Raw genomic sequence first — 24032 nt, 5'->3', positions numbered from 1 at the left:
TTTTTTTTTTTTTGTGCCAATACATGCTTCCGGAACCGCAGGTTGCAGACAACCTGCCTTAATCACGTACTCTTAAATGGACGGTCACTATTCGGCAACTTTCTTTTTATGAGGACCGCCACACGCGGGTCTCAGAAAGGTTACGGGCACCTGGTAGGAGGCTCTTTTCTATGTGGCCCCTTATATGCGGTTCTGATTGAGAAGGGCGCGAAAATTGAGCGCATTTGTCACGCGTACAAGTTGTAAGGCAAACGTACAGTATACGACACTTCATGTTATCAAACAAAGCTTACTTTATTCGAAAAACTTCACAGACAAACACAAAATATTGCCACTGACCCCGCGGGCTGTTGTGCTCAGCTTCAAGGACATTTCTCTTTTGTTTCTTAAACAACATACAACATAAAATGTCGCTCTCATTATCATACAAATAACAACGAGACAATTATTTCCAACGTAATCAGAGTGCCAAGACAAACATATTTATACATGCGTGCAGTTAAATAGAACTCTTTCTACGAGCAAAAAAAAATATCTTGGGTGAAAATCGTAGAAGTAACTGCAGTCATTGACATAGAGAGTCGTATTCTATGGTACAATGCGATCGGTATAAAGCACAAGTAACATACTGAAGGACTGGTCGGTCCGGCTGACACAAATAGGTGTAACACGTGCTTGTAACCGCAGACGCTTGTCAAGCAGTGTGCATGCTTATAACTTGACTAGAGATTAGAACATGCTTCACTTTGGAAAATGAGGCGATCCTCTGCACACGGTGCGCCAAAAAGAAAAGAAAACAAGGTTTAAGGTACGGATATCCACACGCTATGCACGAAACACGAACGTCAATGCAAGTTCATCTTCGAAACAAACTGCGCGTACTTTGATTATACTCATGCGCCGAACGCGCTAAAAAGCAGAAGGTGAATGCGAAAAATGACACGACACAGTGGAAGGAGACAAGTCGTGTCTCCTTCCACTGCCCCTTGTCGTTCGCGCAGTTCACTTTGTTGCAAAGATGTACGACCTTGCCCAACTACCATTTCTAAAAAGCAGAAGCGCGTCTTCGTTACAACGACACCCTCGAACAGAGACAACATGCTTGATGTCTGAGCTCAGAGGCTGTCCCACCATAGATATCTGTGCGTGTCCTTATTTTCTTTTTTGTTTATTCACCAACGTGTTCCTTAACTAAGCAGTTTTTTTTTAAACTTCATCACAGCTCCCTTGCAAGGTGGACGCTAACTGTTTTAGTTAGGTACACTGCTATGGTACAGAACTCAGACCTTAAGAGCCACGTCAGAGAGGCATTCCTAGTGCTTTCTAGAAAGCTGCGGACTGCGCATTCCTCTCAGAAAGTGGCACGTCAAATCATGTCGTATTATTCACCATTGACAGGCCAACAAACACTAACACGTTACGAGGAAATAAACGGGACACGTTACACTTGATTAAAACCGCGTCTCTTTTTTACTTAATTGTCGAGTGTTCGCCTTTGTTTCGCTGCATCTCGTTGATAATTGTCGACTAGCCCAATGTTTCCTCATAAGCATGTGGTATACAATTGCATAACAAATCTCAAAGTACACCAGGAACAAGTGATACAGTGGCGTTAAGTCGTTTCATCTCGGTAAAGTGCCACTTATATCATCCTAGCAGTCTTCACTCTTGATTCAAGCATGAATCTAGTGCTACCTCGACGCTTGAATATTAACGATGTGCTGTCCTGAGCGTTAACTAGTCCGTTAGAATGTTTATTGATCGCTGGGCACGTGAAGCTTCGTGAACGCTTTCACATTGTGTGGAGGCTTCGACTGGCTGATAATTTTGACGTCCAGTAGAGAATCAAGCTGCAGGCTCGTGTGACACTTCCTCGAAGAAGGCCTAACGCCTCCAATATTAAGGCTGCAGCATGCAAGCTTTCCAATACAGCAAAACATAGCAATTCTCAAACACGTAGTCATGACAAAACACACGAAACTAGAACAGATTTCACCAGACATATAATTGGACACATGTAACTTGCAAAAACAATAACAAATGGTTTCCCGCTTGTTAAACCGCACATATCAGCCAAGCTCCGTCAACATCAGCCTTTCTTTACAGATATTGACAGTAGTGATCAAAAACTGGCGACTCCTCACCCAGAGGGAGTACAGAACGCACATAGAGAACAATGCACCTCTAACACTGCGACATACAACGTACACAAACAAGCTTGAAAAAAAAATACAAAGGAGAAAGGAAGGTGCGAATATGCTATGTGTACAATGACAACAAAACAAGATTCACTCAATGGTGTTTAAATACAACGTGGAAAGCGACAGACCACTGTTCCCAATTCACAGAGCTACGAGTACACTGCTACATGACATTGTCCGCTATACACAGAGCCTCTTTTCTATAGCGCTGTACATGTGGCTGTAAATATATAAACAACGGTTTTGTACAAAGAACCAAACTCACGCCAGGTTATGGAAGGTCCTTAATGGCGACCCATTCTCCATACAACATGCTTTTTTGACGATACTTCGATGACAGAGACGATATTTTCATTTTTCTTGGGACATGCAGGGGCTTGCTTTTCTCGCAAATGCGGTTCTTCGCTGCTTTCTTCTTCTTTTTTAACTCTGATAAGCTCGCGGTGAAAACGCTTTTCGTAAGAGTAATGTAATTGTGCTTTCGCTTAGAATTCCTACGCTCTAGCTCCTCAGATGCTTAATGCAACTGATCTTCATAGGCAGGCGCAGTATCTTTTTTAATGTATTCTTATATTAACTCTTGTTGGTCGGGTGTCTGCCTGGTCGTCATCTGCCTCACAGAAATTTAGCTTTATAAGCTCGATCCATCATCGTCGCAATGTTGTCTGCCAATGCGTTAGCGCATTTTGAGGGTCGGGTGTTGAAATTTGTGCTTTTGTATGAGTTCGTTTGTTTTGCCTTTGATATACAGGGCTTGTAACAAGACGTAGATATAAATGCACTGATATGAAATCGCGTTCAGTAGGAAAATTTCAAGTCGTTGCCGTCCTTGTTATTGAAGGTCGCTTCTAGACTTTGGTGTAGGAAAACTTAATGGTCTTAACGGCTTTCTACTGAGCGGCAAAGCCCCTGTAATGCTAAGTATTGTCGCCGTCTTACTGCGCTTTGGCTGCACAACGAATTAACATGTTACATCGTGAAAAAGTGTATACATAGCTGTGCCTACAGCTGTTTCAAGACGTCATTCGCGCTACCATTGAATGTCGGTCGCTGCTGCTGGCTTAAAATGTTTGTTAAATACTTGCCGGTGAGCGGAGTACTGCGTCCTGTGTGCGCAAAAGGCAGCGCAGAAACACAATAACGAGCAAGCTGATCACTGCTTTCGGTACACACCGCCAAGCCACCGTGATAAACTCGAAAAATGTCACTGGTACAGATGGCTGATGTCAACAAAATGTCTTCATTAACATACTTACCCTGTTGGAGCTGGCGCTATCTAAAGGGAAATGCAGAATACTTATATAAAGAACACAGTGTACATGTAGTTTCTTTGTGTTCGATTAATTTGACTAGTAGATGTGGATATGAAAAAAAAAAATGCGCCGTCACTCAGTGCAGCCGTAAGGAATGTAGGATTCGCAAGCTAGGTACAGGAAACGATTTTGTTATGTTTGTCATTCGTGTCAAATTTTTTTGAGGCTCGACTATTGGGATATATGAGCACTAACTGCCCAAAAAATTCCACATCCTAGTGTTTGAAGACATAGGCTTTCAACTTCTTTGACACGAGACTTAGCTCGTACCATTTGTCATTGTTGATATGTACAGATTTCAAGTGCATCATGAACCGAACTAAGCATGGAAATGTATCATCAAACCTTTGAACTGCTCATAAAGGGCGCAGAAACAGATACGAAAAACAAACTGAGAACAGCAACACCATCAACCACATAGTACATCTGTGTGAAATATCTCGACAACTGAATGACATCCGTGTCAAAGCGCTCTCAACAAGATCACAACTCCTCGTAGGCACCCTTATCGCAACAGGAAGGTTCGCGCTTATCTACGACCGTGCCACGGCGGCACTAATTACATGTATGCTCAAATGAAAGCGACAGCATCTGGCTTTCGTAAGCATAATTGCGCGCATGCTTCCGTACCTAGCTTGTGTATTCCATAACAGCAACAGCCTTGGCAAACGAAGACATCGTGATCGTTCATTGCCGTAAACATGGGCTAAACGACAGCCATTCGCTTTGACAGGATGATGCAACAGCATCACATCTCTGCCGCAACAAAGAGTGGTCATAGTGACGCCTAGTTACTATGACATCGCGCTCACTAACGTCCGGTCTTAGAGCGCACGCTTAGACTAGTGCAGCTTTGCTAGTGGTCACGCTACAACTTGGTAGCTTTTTGTGGCAGAAGTCAAGCAATTAGTCGGCTTTTGTGAGCTGTGGCTTTTCAGCACTTTAAGTTGTCCGCCGGTAGCAAAAAATGACACTCAGTTGAAGACAGAAAAGTGGTTTTATACCGACAAGGCTATGGCTATAGCGGAAGAACAAGGACACAAAAAGACACATCGGGCACACACAATTCCGGGTGTGTCAAATGTTCTCTTGTGTCATTGTGGTCTTTGACCTATAACTCGCCCTGACATGATGAACCAACGAACCTGCATTGCAAGCATTGTTCACTTTATAAGGCTACTTCGCGGCTAGCACTTAAGTTGGAGATATTAACGCTACTTCATTAAGAATCAGAGCCAGCCGTTCATAAATGTAGCACATAGATACAGTGAGTGGTAGCCTAGAGCTCATTACTCAATTTGAGCTCACTACTTGAGCTCGTTACTTATTATTCAATCCATTCGCCACGGGTAGGCAAACGTACGCACGGGTAGGCAAACGTAGCCGTACTGCGCTTGAAGATAGATATATCTGGCAGCCTGGAAACCTGTCAGTTATGTTCGTCCAGCCACGTCTGTTGAAGCAAATTGTATCGCCCAACTTCAGCAGCTATGATGCTTATCTTACATTCCGGGCATCATAAGGAACAAAACATGGTTCTGGAGTGAAAGCGTGTTTTTGGGTGACTTCGTGCAATGTCACGCATAAGAACAGGGACGCTGTCCGGCACGCACGCACTGTCCTTTCATATCTCACAATGGCGCGCGCCATTGCACATTTATCCAAATGTGTAACTTCTTCACACGCGTTACACTTTCTTTTCGCTTGCTCAGTACTTTTCAGCAATGTTGCTACTTCCCACGCCTTTCTATCAACCGTCGTTAATTGTGTGCAGCATAAGCCACGCAATAGTCACTTGCAAGCGCTTTATGCACGAGGCTGGGTATATCGCATGTTTTAGTAAACTGACAAACTGTGAACAATGTTGGACTATTCGAAAAGCAGATGCCATCTTTCAGACCAATACTCGCTAAACGAGGCGAGAAGAAATATGAAGGCTTTTGTGGCTGGCAGTTGTCCTGCAAGATCTTCGTTTGTCAGGGCTCAAGCTTTTGTAAAAATGACATGACCGCTGCCGTGGCGCTGATGCCGTTTCGTCACAGGTGTGCCTCTACTCTCTTTATGGCGATTTAACTGCTCGTTTTCACACTTCGATGCCCATACACACGCGTACATATAGTATGGCTGTATAAACGCGTGGTAAGCACGTGAGCTCTTCGTACACGATAACAAAACAACAGGTACACACAGCACAAAAAGCAACAAGTACTTATGTACACCACGGAAAGCAGAGTCGCGAGGCACATTCTTACACGTTAACTCTAAACACTGAATGTGAGGATGGTTGCCAGCTGCGTTCTCGCTTTGCCTTTGACGTACGCATTTTCGAATACGCTATCCGCTATGTACACGAAAATAAAGCCTAGAAAGCATGACCCGCTCAGTTTTTCATCCTTCGATAGGCTGTACCGCTTGCATGTAAGGGAAAAGCTCGAAGGGGTCCCGATGTCGCGCAGCCTGGAGACTGGGACCCAAGAAATGCTGACCTTAAGTGTGCTTGCGTAGGTGCGGCAGACTCTTTCACTTTCATTACGTCGTGTCGTGGCCTGCAAAACAAGAAGAGGCATGAAAAAGAAAAGGAATGATTAGAAACTCAACCACGCTTTTAACAGACCCTGCATTATATTAAGTAGGCCATGCAAGGCGCCTAGTACGCTACGAGCCTTCAGTACCAAACCCCTTAAAAAATTAACTCATGTTATGATTTGCGACATGCCGTGAGGATTCAGTAGGAAAGAACAAGAATGCCTTCGCAACATCAGGTTCAACGTGGCATACGTTAACTATACTTCAAATACGAACTTTATAGACGGGTTCCGTAAGCATAAGATAAATGCCTACAATTGCTATTGAATCAATATATGCGCTTCATATGTTATAAATTTGTAGTGCCGGGTAGGAGATTGCCTGTTTGATTCATGGATTCGGCAGTCGAATTTAAGTTGTGCAAGGACACTTTTGGGGCGCGCGTTAAGAGAGAGAGAGAGAGAGATGAATGAGGTGCGAAAGGCAGGGAGGTTAACCGGAAGATATCCAGATTGCTACCCCGCACTGGGGAAGGGGGAAGGGGGGACAGAAAGATAAACATACACACACAGACATACACACAGGTAGCATTATCAGCCATTCCGATGCGTCAACCAAATGAATTCGCAAAAGATACTCCAAGCCACAGTCGGCAGAGAACAGTTGTCTCGATTCTGGATAGTCCAGATGGAATGCGTAGAAGGAGGGATGGATCTAGGCGGTGCATTCGTGTATGCTGGAAACCAGGCGTGTTCCACATGGATCGTGTGGCATCGCGCGTGAGTATGCGAAGCTTTTTTGCTGCATCGGTTCTTGATAGCGGGATGGGTTCCTTCACGGCATTTTCGTGAGTCCTCCTAGTAGCTTTATCGGCATGTTCTTTGCCCATGATACCGCAGTGGTCTGGGAGCCACTTAAAGAAATCAATCAGTCCAGCATAGTGCGTACAGGTAATTGACAGACTTTCTTTCTATGCGGAATAAGCACGAAAGAGCAAGTGATAAAGAGACGATGACAGCTGAAGTAACCAAATTATCCGGCATGCTCATGACTGTTATACGATTAGAAAAGACTGTTGTTTCTCGAAAGGCGGAAGAGAAGAAATGCTGACACACGGTTCATCTCACATGTTCAGCTAAAGGTTCATATACGTATGCGCGCGATGTCAATGAAGTTGTCAACGACAATTCAGAGAATCCGCTTCTGATAACCTACCGTAAACAACACAACGGTGCGCCTGCTGGGGCATTTACTCTCGTGGATGCAACTACCGCCCCTACTTCTCTCCGTCTACGCACTTTCCGCAACAGCAGCTTTATTTTACGGCCTGTTAAGGACTGCGAGTATTGCGTGTTTAAGAGCTACTGTCCTAAAGCTCCAGCGAGCAAAAAGTAAAAAAAGAAAAGAAAAACACGGCGGCTTAGTGTTGCGCAGTGCACTACATGCACTGTTCCATGCGTAAGTTGCCAATTCCAATGTTCGCTCACAGGCCAACTTGGCGGAGTCAAATATTACGAAATGGTTCGCAGGTCTCTTAAGCGCACTCGCTGAAAAGAAAGCGCGGCGGAAGTCTTCGACCGAACGCGCACAGGTTTTTGCAACACTTAAGCACGTGCCGGGCACACAAGAAAAAAAAGAAAGCAGCACGCCTACGGATGCTGCAGCGACGTTTCGGATCAGCGTCCACTTTCGCTGGAGCAAGCGGAACGCGACGCCACGTACATCAGACACGCCGGCGCGCGCGTACAAAACGGCGCCGAGCGAGAAAGAAGCCCGGGCGTCTCGACCGTATACAGCTGGCCGGCAAGGTAGCAGCCGGCCGCTCGCTGACAGAGTGGGACGACAGGGTCACCCCGTGACCGCGGACGCTGAGGCCGGCGTGTCTGCGCTCCCCGCGCGAGTGAAAGTAACGTGCGCGAGCGCGAGCCACCGCGCGCGCGCGTTCACACGCGTGTGTACGTGCGCGTGTATGTGCGCGCGTGCATGAGTGCGCGCGATTTCGGTGCCGTGCCGAGCACGACCGGCCGCCGAAACCCATTAACCCCGAAAAGGCGAACGAGACGACCCGCCCCGGCACGAACTGCGCGCGTTGGGCTCGCCTTGCCGCGTTGCTCCGTTAATAACGATGGATTTAAACGGTATTCAGAGTGTCTGTAGACTTCGAAGAAATTATGTTACCTCTACCTATAGGCTTGTCATTTCGGTCACGTGCAGTGTGGTCATACATTCTAAGCGTAGAGGGTTTCCGTCTGTTTCACCTGGTCTAGTTGTCGATGGACTTCCAAACAGCGTGTTTGTAGAAAGTCGGCCGGCAGTAATCGACTGAAAGTGTGAGATCATAGATCAAGTGGCTGTCTACGGATTTTCTGTGTGGGCTATACAGTGAAAGGTCTTTAGCTTTTATATAAACTGTAAAAAAAAAATCGTCTTATAAGTGCTGGACTCGCTAGGTTGACGGAAAAGCTCGATGGGGTGCGGTATAATTGCCGAACACACGCTAACAGTAGTGTTAAGCCAGTTGCCACAGATACAGCAAACAAAGTACTATGATGCTGTGGCACTTGAAGGGCGCTTAAGAGGAACCGTGCGCACGAAAATTAACAACCATCTCTGAACAGAGAACGTTCTCGCACGGCGTCACGAAATCGATTCCTATGACGATTAACAGGGGTTTAGCGTAGCAAGCGACAGAAAATGGCAAAAGGAAAGGGAGGCAGGTTAACCTGAATAGTGATGGGGAATCGGAAAGTTAAAGAGGGCCGTTAGACGAACCGAAATGGAGCAGGGCTGTCAACGACTACTGCGTGGACGTCTCTAGAAGATATTATATAAACACGGTGCAAGGAGGAGGGTACCACATTAGTTTAGAAAACTTGTTCTTACTGAAGGCGCACCGAAATCCGAGTAATCGGGCGTTCCTGCATTCAGGGTTGACATTTGGATTTGTTGGTACGGATCCATTTTAGATATTAAGGTAGCGCCATAGAAAAGCACGAGTAAAGAAGAAGCAACAAGGCGCGGTTTTGCATTCCACCCTCATCTGAATGTGGCCGTCGCAGGTAGTCGAACCCGTGGCGTCGCGCTCCTAAACATAAGCCCGTATCAACTGAGCGCATGTCACTTACCACCTGTGCGATATGCGGATTAACCAGCGCGCCCTGAGATAGTTCTTGGCGGGCGACGGTTGCAGTTGCCTGCAACGTTCCGATGCTCAACCATGGAAACGATGGTAGGGCACAGGCGTTAATCGCTGCTAATTGCTGAACGCGCCCAATTACTAAGCTCAGGAATTGGGCAGCATGAGAATGTCCTCTTATTGGTGACATGTTTCAGCTTCTCGCATAGCCGATCGTTCGCGCTGACTATGCGTCGTGTCAACAGTAGCACGCCCGTGTCTTTGCTTTGCAAAGTCACGGGCTCAGTCTGGTTAACCTCCCTGCCTTTCCTTCTTCCCTTCTCTCTCTCTCTTTCTCTCTCTCTCTTGCACGGAAACAAATGGGCGTTACAGTTCTACGACATAAACGTCGAGCTCTGGCTTCTCGGTGAAAAAAAAAAAAGAAAAACGCGGCCTCCTGTCACTTTCAAGATCAGCAGGACTTCTTGTTATAAACTGGCGTATTCTCCCACGATACCGGTTCCGAGTTAGATGAAGATGCTATACAGCGGGGACCCCCTTCGCCTGCGCACTTTTTCCTCTTTCCTGGTTCACACTCTTTCCCCGTTCTCCTTTCCTCCGTATTACGCCACACCGCCGGAAGCGCAGGGGTCAGGTTGCGCTGCAGCCCTCGCTCGACGGTGTGTGTCTCTCTCCCTCAAAGTCGTACGTTACATGGCGGCGGCCGCGGCCGTCACTTGGTGCGCGCTGGCACGTGACCATGCCAGGCCCACCCGAGACAGTTCGCGTGTAGCCCATGCTTGTAAAAGCGCGTGGCAACTTTCACGCTGTAATGTTAGGTGACGCGAACGATAGCGAAACCGTTGCTGTGCGACTGCGCGCACGATTAAGATAAAGGAGGTCGCGGGGAGACGGAGACTTTAGGTGAACAACAATGGCTGATCAAGAGAATCGTCAGCATGGAGTCTAATTGCCTTCGCAGGAGACTTGACGAACATGTATGCCTCTTTGTCAAAACGTTGACTCGAGGCTCAGGCCACTGTTGATAACCTACGCGTACAACAATTACTTATTATACGTAACGGTCAAAAAAGCCTTGCGTAACACTAGCTTAAAAACGTAAGATTAAGAGGGCGTGCTAAGGAAGAGAGAACAAGTAATTTGGGTAGATTCGAAAAGGTCGGCTGCAGGTCGAACCCCTCTAGCGTGCTATACTTTCTGAATCAAATTCAGGGTCTTTACATGCCAATACCACAATCTGACCGTGACGCACGCCGTAGTGGTGGATTCCGGAGTAATTTTGACCACCTGGGGTTCTTTAACGTTCACCTAAATTTAACCGCACGTGTGTTTTTGCATTTGGCCCCAATCGAAATGCGGCAGCCGTACGGCCGGGATCGAACCCGCAACTTCGAGCGCAGCAGTGCAACGGCTAGCCACTAAGCTGCCGCGGCGAGCGTGCTATACTTCCTTCGGAGTGACGTGCAGGAAATGATCGGTATATGAGGGGCAACTATGAGGGCACTTCTAGGGCAGCGCTCACGATAACCTATCCATTCATTACCTTTTTCTGCAACGGAATTTCCGTGCACAGGCATTTCGAAACTCTGTCCCCATTGTACTATAGAACACAGTCACCGTGGTTGAGAAACCAAACCTGCAACCTACTGTGTATGCGTACAACCTCAAAAATCGCTGAGTTGTTCGGCGACGCGTCATCCTTGATAGCGAAATGACTGCGTGCAGATTGAGCTGCACGAATGAAAAACAAGACACCGAAACTACAGAAGAGTGCGCCAGGCGTATATGTGTGAGATACCGCGTTTGAATGGGAGCAACTTACTCTTATCTTCACACCGTTCAAACAAGCGCACGTAATTCGTTATTGATGTGTTGGCAAGTAACATGGTAAGCCAAGTGAATTAGTTCATGGACAGGTAAATCGGTCGTAGCTTGAGTACAAGACACGCTTCCAAATCGCTGTCGTTTCAAACAACTTCGGTGACTCTGCGTTACAACGCTGTATTTGTAGGTAGGCGCTTCCTAAACTGGATTCAGGAGTCGTCAATATACGCGTGACCCATATCGGTAAATAAGAGCAACCAAAATAGTCATGCAGCCTTCAATAAGCAACTTTAATATTGATTGGTATATATTTTTAAAGAAATCCACGTCGACGACCACAACAAATTTATTTTCGACATCTCGGCAAGAGACCCACCTTATATATAATAATAATTAGGAAATATAAACGAGAGAACTTAACCACAAGAAGAAAGGTTCCACATGTGTTAGTCAGCGGTAACTATTGGTATTCAAGTGTGAGGTTTCTCTGTTAGATTCGGGTTGAGCGCACGCGCGTGTATTTTTGCACTAATCATAGCTATATCCACTTCACGTGTCACCGTTGTGCAAATTATTTCAACTACTCAATATAAGGTTCTATAGGGTAAGGGGATGCTGTTACGCCATTTCTTGCTGATGACGTTTGTTTGCAAATCACGTGATACCTACCGTTTACATATATATATATATATATATATATATATATATATATATATATATATATATATATATATATATATATATATATATATATATATATATATATATATATTAGTTTTTCAGTAAACTTCAAGTTGACAATTCAGCGCCGTGTTTGTCTTCTCGCTTCGTCCTTGTCCTCTGCGCTGCCGCTAATCATGCCCCAACTCGCCGCTCTTCTAGGCACCCTCTTTAAACTGTGCCGCGCTCTGAAGCATTTTCAAAGCGAACAGTGACCTCCTTTGTTCCGTTGCTATAACGGTGATGCAAAGCCGAGAAAGCCAACACGCTATAGAAGTCCCGTGCTTTGCACTTTTCTGTAGCCTCTAAGCCTCTCTACGTGAGTGCCGGTATCCTGCGATGACCACGATCTTGTTAAATCGCCGCGAGCGAAATGCCGCTTCGATCGGACAGTTAGCTTCTCGATGACCTGCATCGGCTTGCGCAGGATATCGCGGTGATCGGACCTCGCTGCTTCTTCCGCTGGCCATTTCCTTGTTTTGTAGGACCGCATGCTGGCAGTCGCGCCCGCGGGCAATGTTTTCTCCTTGAGGAGTCGTTCTATACTTGCGTTAGCCCTTTCTTACGCGGCTGTTTCACGCCAGTGCAGGGCGTCGTTGCTGTGGGGGCGGGGACACCCCACGGTCTGCGTGGGGTTGTGAGCGCCCAAATGGTGGTCACGTGAAAGATACCAAATTAGTTATCACACTTTTGTGAGCAGCAGGACATACAAAAGCATTGAACGTCTCCTTGGGGAAAAACATGCCTGATGGTCAGCTACATCATCGACAGAAAGTCTAGTGAAGGCAACAAAAAGACAACAGCAAAATATTACATATAGAAAAATTATAAATAACGAGAACATTTCAGGATTGCTTTTTGTGTTGTTGTTGTCGTTGGCTGCGATTTTGGTACGGCGGTCTGTTCAGTAGTTATAGCTTCCATACTGTGGCAGTTAGGAGAAAACGAACACACAAAATAACTAGACGATTTCCATCACGGTTTTCGTAGGGATTGTGCGATGAAAGCAGTATACTTCTGTGATGATCATTTAGTACTTCGAAGTTATTTACCGTGTGGTTACCACAGTGGTTAAATACATGCTGCACTCATCGTAACACCCGCTACAGAGAGAGACGTGGCATCGAGAATTCCTATGGCAGAATGCCGCGTCATGCAAGCACGTTTCCTCGCCAGCTGCGTCACACACGCATACACACCCTGTGACGCAACCTGAGCGTGTTTCTCTTACCTGTTCCATCACCATACTTCGCACTTCTTCCGAGTGTTCATGGCGCTGTTCTTTCTGCACTTGAACTCCCTGGTGAACTCATCGGAGTTGGACACCGGCCCCGTGACCCTGATGGAAGACATAGATAGGCGTACCGACAGTGACCAACAGTTTGTCTGTTATTATCTATTCGCGCACTTTCTGCAACCTATTTTCCATACCACAAATTTGTACAAGTCCTAGTGGCGATACAAGCCGTCTTTTGAATTCGATGCTGCTGTCTCTTATGTGGTTCCGTTCTTTTGTGCCATAAATTGCTTGCCGATTGAGTTTGGTTGAAGTATTGTCTAACACGTGAAAAAAGTAAATTGATCAAGATATGTGAATCGAAAGAAAAAAAAAAGCGATCTAGAAGAAATCAAGATGTCTGAACCTTTCTTCTTTTAAGTTGTACTAATTCATTTTTAATACACGGTGTCAATATCACCAATTTCTGTTAGCATGAAAGAAAATCATCATGTTAGCGTGAAATTAAAAGAAAATCATGTGGTCTGCAGTATTTTATCAATAATAAAAAAAGACAAAGACTGGACCCATAATGAAACGGGTGTGTCAACGCTGTTTCTTTTTTCTTTTTTTCATAGACCACGTCACGCCCAATAATTCGGTTCTTGTGGTCTATTCCTTCTTTCTAAAATCGCTAGGATTCATGCCATGGTACCGTATGGAAATAAGAAAAGGAAAAACAAAAGATGGGAAGGCGGAATCAAAAGTTTCCGAATTGCGTCTGGTGTAAAAAACCTGAATTTGCTTTACTCGCCCTAAAATACAATTTTCAGTACTCTGTAGTTTCCATGAGCTTCATCAGCTGCAGTATTTCCAGGTATTTGACTGTGATCTACTGGAAAAGCGTATTATAGGATGCGCTTCGCTCGCTGTTATATTTCTTGAGTACAGGAGCTGTACTTTGCAACGGTTCTTTCCATATTCCATTGTTTTTCGCCTTTTTCATTGGCTCACACGCAACCGTGCCTCATCTACCAGCGGAATCGGCCACCCGGCAAAACGAATGATGAAACAAATGTACAGAATCCATCAAGAAAATTGAGATATTACTGCCACAGGTGCCAAAATTTCATTTCAAGCATAATGTAAGCAATGTAAACGTAAATCATAACTTGAGCCATCATTTAAATAGGTCGTTCTCTGCTTCACTCAGATACCCATACACGCAACTTGAAATTTGTGTGTCCACTGCAACTTTCACAGAGTGACGTAAAGATATCAGTTATTAATCACCGCACGTTGAGGAATTAATTTTTTTTTCTTCGCGCTTCTATATTCTTCTTTAACTTCAGTTTTGTAATTCTCCTGGTTCGTAAGTTTTTTGCCGCAAGTTGTACTGTGCAAAGATGTCGACGTACACAAACGGTATATTATTCTCGTCATTTTCCCCTAAAATCGTGTGCGCTTGCGAATGTGTGTGTTTATATTTAACGCGAATAGGGCCTGACTAAAGCAGTCTTAAGTCTCTAGAATGGCACGCGGCAAGAGCAGCGAATGCCTCGTTTACCTGAACTTCGCCGGCGAGTGGGGGTCACTGAGGATCTGCAAGTGGATGGCCTCCGGCGTTTCGGTGGAGCACCACACTTGGGCGAAGCCGACGTAGAACAGCTGCTTGTGCGTCAGGTTCACGCCGGGCAGAGGCGGCTCGTCGGGGTGCCTGTCCAGCCATTCCTCGAATGCCTGCATTCCGAGACACATTTGTAGCGCGGGATGTACAGAACTGTGCGCGATGAAATCGAGGTGAGAGTTTGTTACACCGCACTCGCTCAGAAAGTTAAGATCCAAAGCTTAAGGTTTGTCACAATAAATGAGCCAACGAGACTGATACTTCAGTCTGTAACTGAAACTTAACTTTTTCTGAAGACTGCCGGCATTTTTCGTGCAAGTTACACAGTCTCGGGATTTACTGAAGCTCTTGGATCGCACGTGATTTGCTTACGGCTTAGATTCACTGAAATATCTTCATTTAGTGTCACTATATGCTAAACAGCTACAGAAGCTACAGGTAGCCTAAAATCATGTTTTCACCGCACGTCAAAACTGAAGTGCTCATCAAGCGGATAATGTGGCAAGGTGCGGTAAATGCGCTGAGTGTGATTCAAGAGACACCACAGTGCTAGTTTTAAATATTGTTCTGGTGTCCGTCTATTTGTCGCACGCAAAAAATAAAAATATTGCAAACATCGGCCACTAACAGTGCATGCAAAACTGCGCTATGGTGGGGCTATGGTGGACACAAGAGCAAACTAGCGCTAAGATGCCAGCCGCATCAGCGCCGTTCTCGAAGAAACGATCAGGTGCCAGCTCAGCCCTACTCTAAAACTGCTGTCCAAGTTTGTTAAGCCAGTTTCGAGACCTATTCCCACTGCATGAAATGCTGATTACCGCGCTCAGCGCGCACCGAGTTGTGCAGTTTATCGAAAGGAACTTACATGAAAAGCCGCTTTGAGACCTCCGTTGTCCGCGATGTTTTCTCCCAGTGTTTGCTTTCCGTTGAGCTGAAGAAGAACAAGAATCAGAATGCTTATTTTGAACTCAGTGCATCGCTAGCTGAATAGCTTATGTCTGCACTGGACTGCAGAAGACAAGACATTGCAGCTTATTTGTAAATTACGTTTGCGCTACTAGGGTCTGCTATCAGAATGGCAGCGCAGCCGCCGTGAAGGAAAAGGAAAGGGAAAGAAAGTACACAAGTAAACCAAGTGAGAATTTCGGATGTCTTACGTTTTCGTTGTTGGCAGTGTAATTTGAATACTGGTCAATGAAGCACTGAGCCCTCGATTGGAAGCTCTGAATAGTTGAGTTCTTCCACCACTGGTTAAGGTTGCCGGACTTGTCGTATTCTCGTCCTGCGTCGGTTTGAACACCCTTATCACACACGCATGGACGCCTGTTCGTTCACAATTGCGATTCAATAACGGAACAATGCGCTTCGCGCTTAGCACTATCAGCAAGAATCTACTATGCTTTGGTGATTCAAAGCAAGTGCTGATGAGAAGGTATGTCGAAGAGAATAGAACGTTTTCAACGACGTCAGATTTTTCTTCTCTTTTTTTATTCACGTGAGCGTACACTGAATGCTAAGGAAACTAAATTATGGGGTTCCACGTGCCAAAACCACTTTCTGATTATGAGGCAAGCAGTAGTGGGGGACTCCGGAAATTTGGACCACCGGGGGTTTTTTAACGTGCATCTAAATCTAAGTACACGGGCGTTTTCGCACTTCGCCTCCATCGGAATGCGGCCGCCGTGGCCGGGATTCGATCCCGCGACCTCGTGCTCAGCAGCACAACACCATCGCCACTAACCAATCACGGCGAGTCATGGAATGCTGCTTCGAGAATATCTTCCTCCCTTATCGGGTTGTCATTACTCTTTGATGGCAATCTACAAGAACAATGACAGCAGAACGACAAGGGTAATGTTCTCATCTTCCAACAAAGAATTACTCAAGCTTAACATGCTTATGCAGCATGAGATGACCTGTGCATCCCGAACGTATGCAAAGGGGCAAAAATTTTTCGAAAGCGGACTCTTCAAGTAGCCAAACCTCCAATTTCGTCACAGTAAATAAAGTAATTCAAACGTCAAGTTTCATTTCCGCCCCTTACCGCACATGTTATATATGACGTAGTTCTACTTGTGCGTTCTGCACCACATGGTATGCGCCTATCTCGAATGGTCATCGTTGGAAGTAAAGACCCCTGTTGCTCCCGTTTTGTGCGTCTTGCCTTTTTTTTTCCTGCGATGATTTGCTGACATGGATTGCCGACTTTCACGTATCCTAAGGCACACACGATTTGAAAATATAAAAGGGCATTCATAAATCCTTATCTGTATACTTCCGCTACCAGTTAACTGCCCCTGGAATGTAAACGCTACCGAATCAATCTCAGTCGACTTCTGTCGTATATTGAAGCACTATTTCACAACAAAATATTGTCTACATGGCGGACGTATTGGCTACCTTGATCATCGAAGGCGTGAGTCAGCTCGTGTCCCATGACCACTCCCATGGCTCCGAAATTGAGAGACCTGGAAACATTGAACAAAGCCAATGTAAGACACACTTACGATAATCGCCATTAGTTAAGCGCAGAACGGACGGTGGTCAGCTGAAAATTTCCTGGTAATCGCGTACATTTAAAATGACGACTGACTGTGGTCTGGCTTATCGTTAAGAAGGAACCCTTGAAAAAAGTTCAAATCCTGGCATGGCAGAAGGTGGCCTTATTGATTCAGCACCGAATACAATCTGGGCGTCATTCGTGTTTCCTGCTTGCATATATAGCCTTCCGCTTTCATAGTGCTTTCATATTCGACTGGGCTAATCTAACCAGAGATATAGAATGTGGGTCACTAATTAGCTCGTGCAAAGGACTTCAACGCGTTCTCAACTTTTGATCTCGAGAGCATGTGGTTGCTTACTTTGGATAATTGGGATCGTAGAACGGCGCCTGCAGGATCCCAGCCGGGAAAACTGAAAAAAAACAAACGACGAGCATTATGCGAACATTGATGATGCTCTAAGAGATAATAAGTCAATTTTCCAAGAACTGTTATACAAAAAAAAAAACTGCTCTCTATAACCTCTCACTAAAGTCAGAAACCATCCAAATTCCGAAATTTTGGTTGGTGTTTATGAGAATCTAAGCAACCTGCGGTGTGTTTTTGTTCCTTTTTTTGTGCAACTTCATTCTTCTATAACGTCTCTTCATATCCCTGACACTTCAAAAGTAATAGCCAGCTAACCAATAGGTTTTGAGGACTATTCGGTCATATACTTCAAGGACCTCGATTTGTGACAAGGCCGAGCATCTGAATTCATGTAAATGCAGAATCACTGGGTATCGCTGGGTTCTGGGTATCAGTGAAGGAAGCTCAAATCTTTAAAAGTAAATCCCTTATAGTACACGGTGTGTACGCGGATCCGCATTTCACCACGCATACAAATTCTGGCGGAGCCAAAGAACACTCGATAATTCAAAGATCGAGTGATGAAAAAAAGCTGAGGTTTTTTAGCGCACGAAAAGGGACGAAAGACAGTGGCGAAACGAGGACTGTCTTTCTCTGTTTTTCGGCCACTGTCTTTCGTCCCTTTTCGTGCGCTAAAAAACCTCAGTTATGGAATACCAACACGCCCTAACCTACGCTCTTTCAAGAAAAAAAGCTGTTGACTGGCTGCGTTTCGATGCGACAGAATTGTCAAATGTCGAATGTTCATATCCTTGTGAACTAGCAGTTTAGTACTTTTAGACAGCGCACACCGAAGCTGGTATGTAGATACCCGATGGCATTCAGTGACGCCCATGCTACTACGGCGTAGATTAGCTGCAGAAAGCGAAGCACATATTGGAAACGTATGTAGTGCAGCAAAAGAGAGATAGAAATTATGCATAGAAAGGCAGGGAGGTTAACCAGAGGTAGTTCCGGTTAGCTACCCTGCACGGGGAAAGGGTTAAGGAGGACAAAAAGAGAAAGAGAATGGAACGAAAGGGAGAGAGAGAGAGAGCACGAAGAAGCCGCATAGGCTATGGAGTGTAGGGGGCTGCGTTCTTAAAGCCTATCGTGAAGGCCCGCAGACTACAGGAACCTTAGTAACGCTAATAAGGCCTTCAGACTCAGGACTTCTTAACATCCCTGCCTTCCTATATTCCTCTCTCTCTGACCTAAAGCTTTTAGTTCTGATAGTGGACGATTGTCCAATTGGTCCAGCACTCTGCACATCACTACTCTCCGGGCACTACGTCGCGAGCAGACACAGACAATGTGTGCGAGCGTGTCATCGCTCGCACACACACACACACTACTCAGAGTTGTGTGTCCCTAATTCTTTGTGTGCGTTACTCATGCACGAAAATTATCTCTATCTGGTAAAGTTACAATAAGTGATAAGCAGGCATTTGTGGGCCACAATACAGTGACTTTATCTATGAATGTGCACGCAAAATGGATATTGAAAGCATCCGGTGTGCATTTTGCCCTCACACATCACTTTAGCTCCACGGGACTATGGTCCATGTCTCCACTGCCACCCCATCAGTGTCAGTGCTCTGTTTCGTGACATTGCATAACGAGTGGTGGTCGTTGCTCTTGACAAAATTACTTTATTTTTTCTAATGTCATTATTGTTTGATGGCTTGGCAGTTTATTTGTTACATCGCTGGCGACAAACACGGTCAGTGTTGCTATTCTCGTAAGATAACTGAATATTTTCCAACCGAGGGACAAGCAAGCTAAGCGACGTAGAAACATGAGGTCTTGTATGTGTACGTATACCGACCGATCTGGTTCTTGGTCGGCGTGTAGTAAGCGTTCACGATGGTTGGCGTCATCTCCCATTCAGTCTTGTTGCTTGGCCGGTACAGGCGCTGCATATTCTTTTTGAGCAGGAACTGGCTCACCCGGATGTTGTTTTCGAAGTATTCGTTCTCTACAAACTCCAGCTGCCGTGACAGAGAAGCAAGGGAACAAGAAAGCATGCTGTAAGTTTACAACACTGCAATACTGGGATCATTGTCGAGGAAGGCTTCTAAAAGCACTGAACACTAAAACTTAGTTTCGCTGCTTTATACTGTCTTACGTTCAGAACATCGTATACGCTTTGTGCACAATCGCACTATCGAAGCTTAGTCCGGCCTGTATTTAGTATGACAGAAACATTAGCATGTGGCATAAAGCGCAACATTTACGTTTTCACATCAAGGATAATTGTAGCAAAACCTGTATCTCCTCTCTCGCTTTTTTTTAGTATGCAATTTGGTTGCACATTACTACTGTGATAGAGGAAGCTGAGGCACCTTACATGCTCCTCCAGCCCCCTGCGAGACAGCACTTCCTTCCAAAACTTAAATTCACAATTATTGCGAAATTAAGCCCTGTCTTCGATGTTGAAATGCAGATGCATATGTGCTAAGCCGCTCCCGAGTACTAACCATGGCGCAGATACGCATAGTGCAACGATACGTAATCCATAGCTTGCGAAATTCTGTTCATGCATATGCCAGGCCACGGTACGACAGCATAAACACATGTTGAGCTACCAGCAGAGTGCGTATGTATATATACGGTGTCTCAGACGCTTTCCTAGTAGCGAGCCTTACTGACGCTGTGTTGTTTCCTGTTGATTTTTCTTTGTCTCCACAAATCACGTGCCGCGAGGAATTATAATGCTCAGGAGCATTTAATTTTCCTCTTGTCAGTTTTGCACGACTTCAGGGGCGAAGTTGGGTGAAGTTAGCTATAACGATCGGCGATGACGGCCGAAAATAAACCCAGGGAAACTTTGATTGCGAGCAGCTGAAACGTGTTCGATGAACCCGAGAACTTTTCTTTACATATCCCATGTTCCCTCAATGACAGCGGTGGATCGCTGTGCATCGGTGACAGTCAGACTTACATAACTATCGTGGCCTTCCTGGCTGTTTCAGCAATGCGGCTATAGTATAATGCCGTCTCAACTCAACTGGATTTGTTGGCCTTCTTGCCCGAGACAGCAGTCTCTTTCTTGTTATTGTTTGGTCATCATCCCCATTGTTATCGGGAAGTGTGCCAGGATTTGCGAAATGAAAGAACTAGTTCTAGTCGGTTAAGCAAACGAAGAAAGACAAATGCTAATCACAACAGACAGAAAGAACTAAAAATAATTGATAGGGAAAAAAAGAGAAAGCTGAGGAAACTGAGTAACAGGATTACTAGGGCGATTACTCCAGAAGAAAAATTAGGCAGAACACCCGTATAAGCGAAGCAGTGACACGCGTCAGAGGTTTAAGCAGAAATGAAAAAAAAAAAAAACAGAATTGAACCAACTGGAAAAAGCGCAAAACAATGCAACTGAGATTTCCATTGTGTTGAGGCCTCTACTGCTTACGCTGGAGCCTAAGTATGCAGAATTTCGTGGAGTTCAGGCTAACGCTAAGTTAGCGTTTTCACAGAGTGGTTTACTACAGCAAAAAAAAAAAAGGGGGGGGGGGGAGGGGGGACTACAACGCTGAGCGATGCCGCAGTGTTCCCCCTATATATTACGATCTCGCCCCCATTTGATATTTTTCTGCACGAGCCGACAAACACGCAAGGAAGAGTTTGGCAAAAAAGGACAACACCCTGCTGCTAGAACTCTTCATTATGCCTTGTTTCGTTTGCCGGATGCGGCGGCTTTCGACGCGAACATCAATTACGCATGTCAGCTGCCTCGACGGAATATCAGACGCCGAATTAACTGCATCCGTTCGAAGCACCAATGTTTATTTTCTACATAGAGGGCGTCGCACGGGGCGCATCGAGAGACCCTGGCTTTTGCCTTCCGTGGCGGCATTTTCTGTTACGCGTCGGTCGATCCGATTTAGCGTGCAGAAGGTATGCTCCTTTTCACCCCGCTGAATATTGATAGACAGGAATGAAGACCCGCCTTACAATATTTCTATCTCCGCGCTGGCGTGCCAGCCTAGGACGTCAAGGGAATTGGAAATGAAGGAGAGAAAGAAAAAAAAAAGCCCCGAGCAGAAGACCAAAGGAAAGGGTTGGCGGTGTTTGCATACCGGAAGTACAGAAGAAAAAAGCTTTCGCCGCGTCGAGCGGCGACGGAATGAACGACCTCCAGAACGACCACTCACGCGGTCGGAGGTGAGTGCGCGGGGCGTGGATGGAAAGCTGCAAATTTTGCTATTGCATTGCGAGAGTCCCCCCCTCCCTATTGCTCCCCCTCCCCCTTGCTGGGCTTACGCGGTATCGTTTTTCTATGCGCCCCGTCGGCCACGGCACACTCACTATCGCCGACACATCGCGGACGCCTTTCACCTCAGCCGACCGCTTACTTTTCACTGGTGGCAGGCGTTTCTCGCCGTTCGCGCCTACAGTGTCTCATCACTGCATTTCCGTGCAGTGTCGTGCAATCTAGCAAAACTTGCGATGGCGAATGTTGGCACCCTTGGACTTATTGAAGGATACGGCGCATGCTGTAAACGATGAGAAACTGCGCAGTAAAAGAACGTGTAGGGCCTTATTCTCGAAGGTTCCGCTCAACAAACAGACAGTTGGTTCGAAGACAACGACGACATACCCGCGAGTACAACCACGACGCCGACAGCACGACGATATGACAGCGATGACAACATGACGACGCTAGTGACACGAAGTCAACGATGTCAACAACTACACGGTTACGAGAAGGTCGACAACAATGTCGGTCACGTGCAGAAGGGCTTTACGGAACCAAGAGCCTCGTAGCGGAGGATGCTAATAATATTTTGAAGGCCCACGCGGCAGAAATGAAGATGCCGCAAAGCTGCAGCAAAGGATCGAGCAGGAAGATTACGACGGTTTGGACATGCAGTGATATATATATATATATATATATATATATATATATATATATATATATATATATATATATATATATATATATATATATATTGACGGACTCTGACAATAAGGAATATTCAACACAGAGAAGCTGCAGAGACGGTAAAGGACTCTATGGCTCTACGAGAGGAAGTTCAGTTAAAATAGGGATTCAATAATAAAAAAAAGAACTGGTTGCAGATGAGCAAGCCAGGATGCCTAAACGCAGCTATACCAGAAGATTTCTTTTTAATTCGGTTGGTTTGTATTGTCTATTCAGTGATGCCAGTTTCATAAAGGCTGGCGCCAGGTGTGACGTTACGTGACAAGCCCGTGGTGGCATGCCTGGTATCGATTATGAATCACAGCGAAGCTTTTGAAGTCACTCTCCATCTTTCATCCTGAAATTTCGCAGAAACTACAGTCCGGTGTCATTTTGAACAGCAGACAGCGCAGCGACTAGCTGATGCATGCGTCACGCGTTAGCGCTGTGCATTGGCGTGGAGGCTATACCATATTACGGTTGACAATGGCTGTGATTTTCACTGTTCTGAAAATATTAGCGCGTCGTGGAACGGCATCTTTGGTTGCAATCTTTCTTTCTCATTTTTTTTCGCGCTGTCGTGCTGGTCACAGCTGCTGCCTTTCTTGTGTTTGTTTTTTGTTGTTTTTTCCTGGGAACGCGGCATGATGAAGTTGCAGAATAACCACGTAAGCTTCTGAAGCCGCGCTCTGTGCCGAATTAGGCCTTGCTCGAGAGCTGCCTCCGCAGTGTTACAGACCCCGCCTAAGTGGGGTGGCCAGACAGCGAGATAGTGCAAGGGATAAACAGTATGGAGTTCAACTAGACGAACTTCCGGTACAACACCCTGATGCAATAAAATGATCGTGATGCGGCCACCTAATGTGTGGTTTGTTGCATCCGGTGCAAGCGAAACAATACAAAACAAAAAAAGCCGCTGTACGTGTCTCCGCTGCTGTGTTAAGGCTGCGTACTCGGCCTTATGTGGCCCCGCTGGCACCTTGGGAATATGAAAACGGAGACATCTTTAAAGATGATCTGAAATCGAGGGATCAGGCAAAAGCGGGAGACAGGGAACAACTGAGCGTTTACTAGACTACAGCTGCAAAATGCGACTGTTTTTCCAATAAACGGGGAGTCGTAGTCGGCGCATGCATGTGTACAGTCTCTCTTCTTCGCCTAGACCCACATTTTAAGTGCCTTTCTAAAGATGAGCGAACACCAACTCGTCCAGTTCTCGACTATTGTTGAAAACAAAGACGATGACGTCTCCTGAGGTTCTACGATTTTGGAGCGCCGTCGTTGTTACGAAACAACGCCAAACGTGACAACTAAGCAGTTACCGTAACTCGCCGGAGTGGTCTTCATAATCTCTCGTCAAAGACAAAAATCCTTCTCAAAGCGCACGAAAACTTAGGCTTCTCTATTCTACTGGCGTTCCTGCTTTTCAATTTTCATGCAACGAGAGTGTACTTACGCCTTTGTATTTTTCGTCCAGCTTTTTCGGGTCGGTGATGAAATCAGGAAAGCCAATCATATCAGTGATGGCATCCGCCTGCAAGCAAAGAAACGAAACATGAAACTCGCAGTATGTAGATCTCACTTTGAGCTTCCACATTCAGATTAACCAACTGTTTCTAAATAGTGTAGCAAAAACAATTAATTAACGAGTGAA

The 24032-nt window shown here is 45.7% G+C and overlaps 1 protein-coding gene across 4 annotated transcripts in view; it reads right to left on the bottom strand.

Annotated features, from left to right (window-relative positions):
• Positions 1 to 269: 269 nt before the first annotated feature.
• The window catches only part of Nep3 (M13 family metallopeptidase neprilysin 3), a 146331-nt gene continuing 122568 nt past the window's right edge, over positions 270 to 24032 (bottom strand). For all 4 annotated transcript variants that reach the window (XM_050169639.3, XM_055064912.2, XM_050169641.3 and 1 more), the window contains 9 exons: positions 23835 to 23912; positions 19280 to 19442; positions 17425 to 17476; positions 16964 to 17031; positions 15721 to 15845; positions 15429 to 15494; positions 14504 to 14676; positions 12952 to 13059; positions 270 to 6060 (listed from right to left, as the gene is read on the bottom strand). In XM_050169639.3, coding sequence (XP_050025596.1) covers positions 12960 to 13059; positions 14504 to 14676; positions 15429 to 15494; positions 15721 to 15845; positions 16964 to 17031; positions 17425 to 17476; positions 19280 to 19442; positions 23835 to 23912 — 825 coding nt within the window. In that variant the 3' untranslated portion in view covers positions 270 to 6060; positions 12952 to 12959. The remainder of the gene's footprint in view (positions 6061 to 12951; positions 13060 to 14503; positions 14677 to 15428; positions 15495 to 15720; positions 15846 to 16963; positions 17032 to 17424; positions 17477 to 19279; positions 19443 to 23834; positions 23913 to 24032) is intronic.

Source organism: Dermacentor andersoni, chromosome 3 (assembly GCF_023375885.2).
Source record: "Dermacentor andersoni chromosome 3, qqDerAnde1_hic_scaffold, whole genome shotgun sequence".
Taxonomy (NCBI): Eukaryota; Metazoa; Arthropoda; class Arachnida; order Ixodida; family Ixodidae; genus Dermacentor; species Dermacentor andersoni.
Note: the sequence above shows the minus strand (reverse complement) of the source record. Positions and strands in the feature narration are given on the sequence as shown.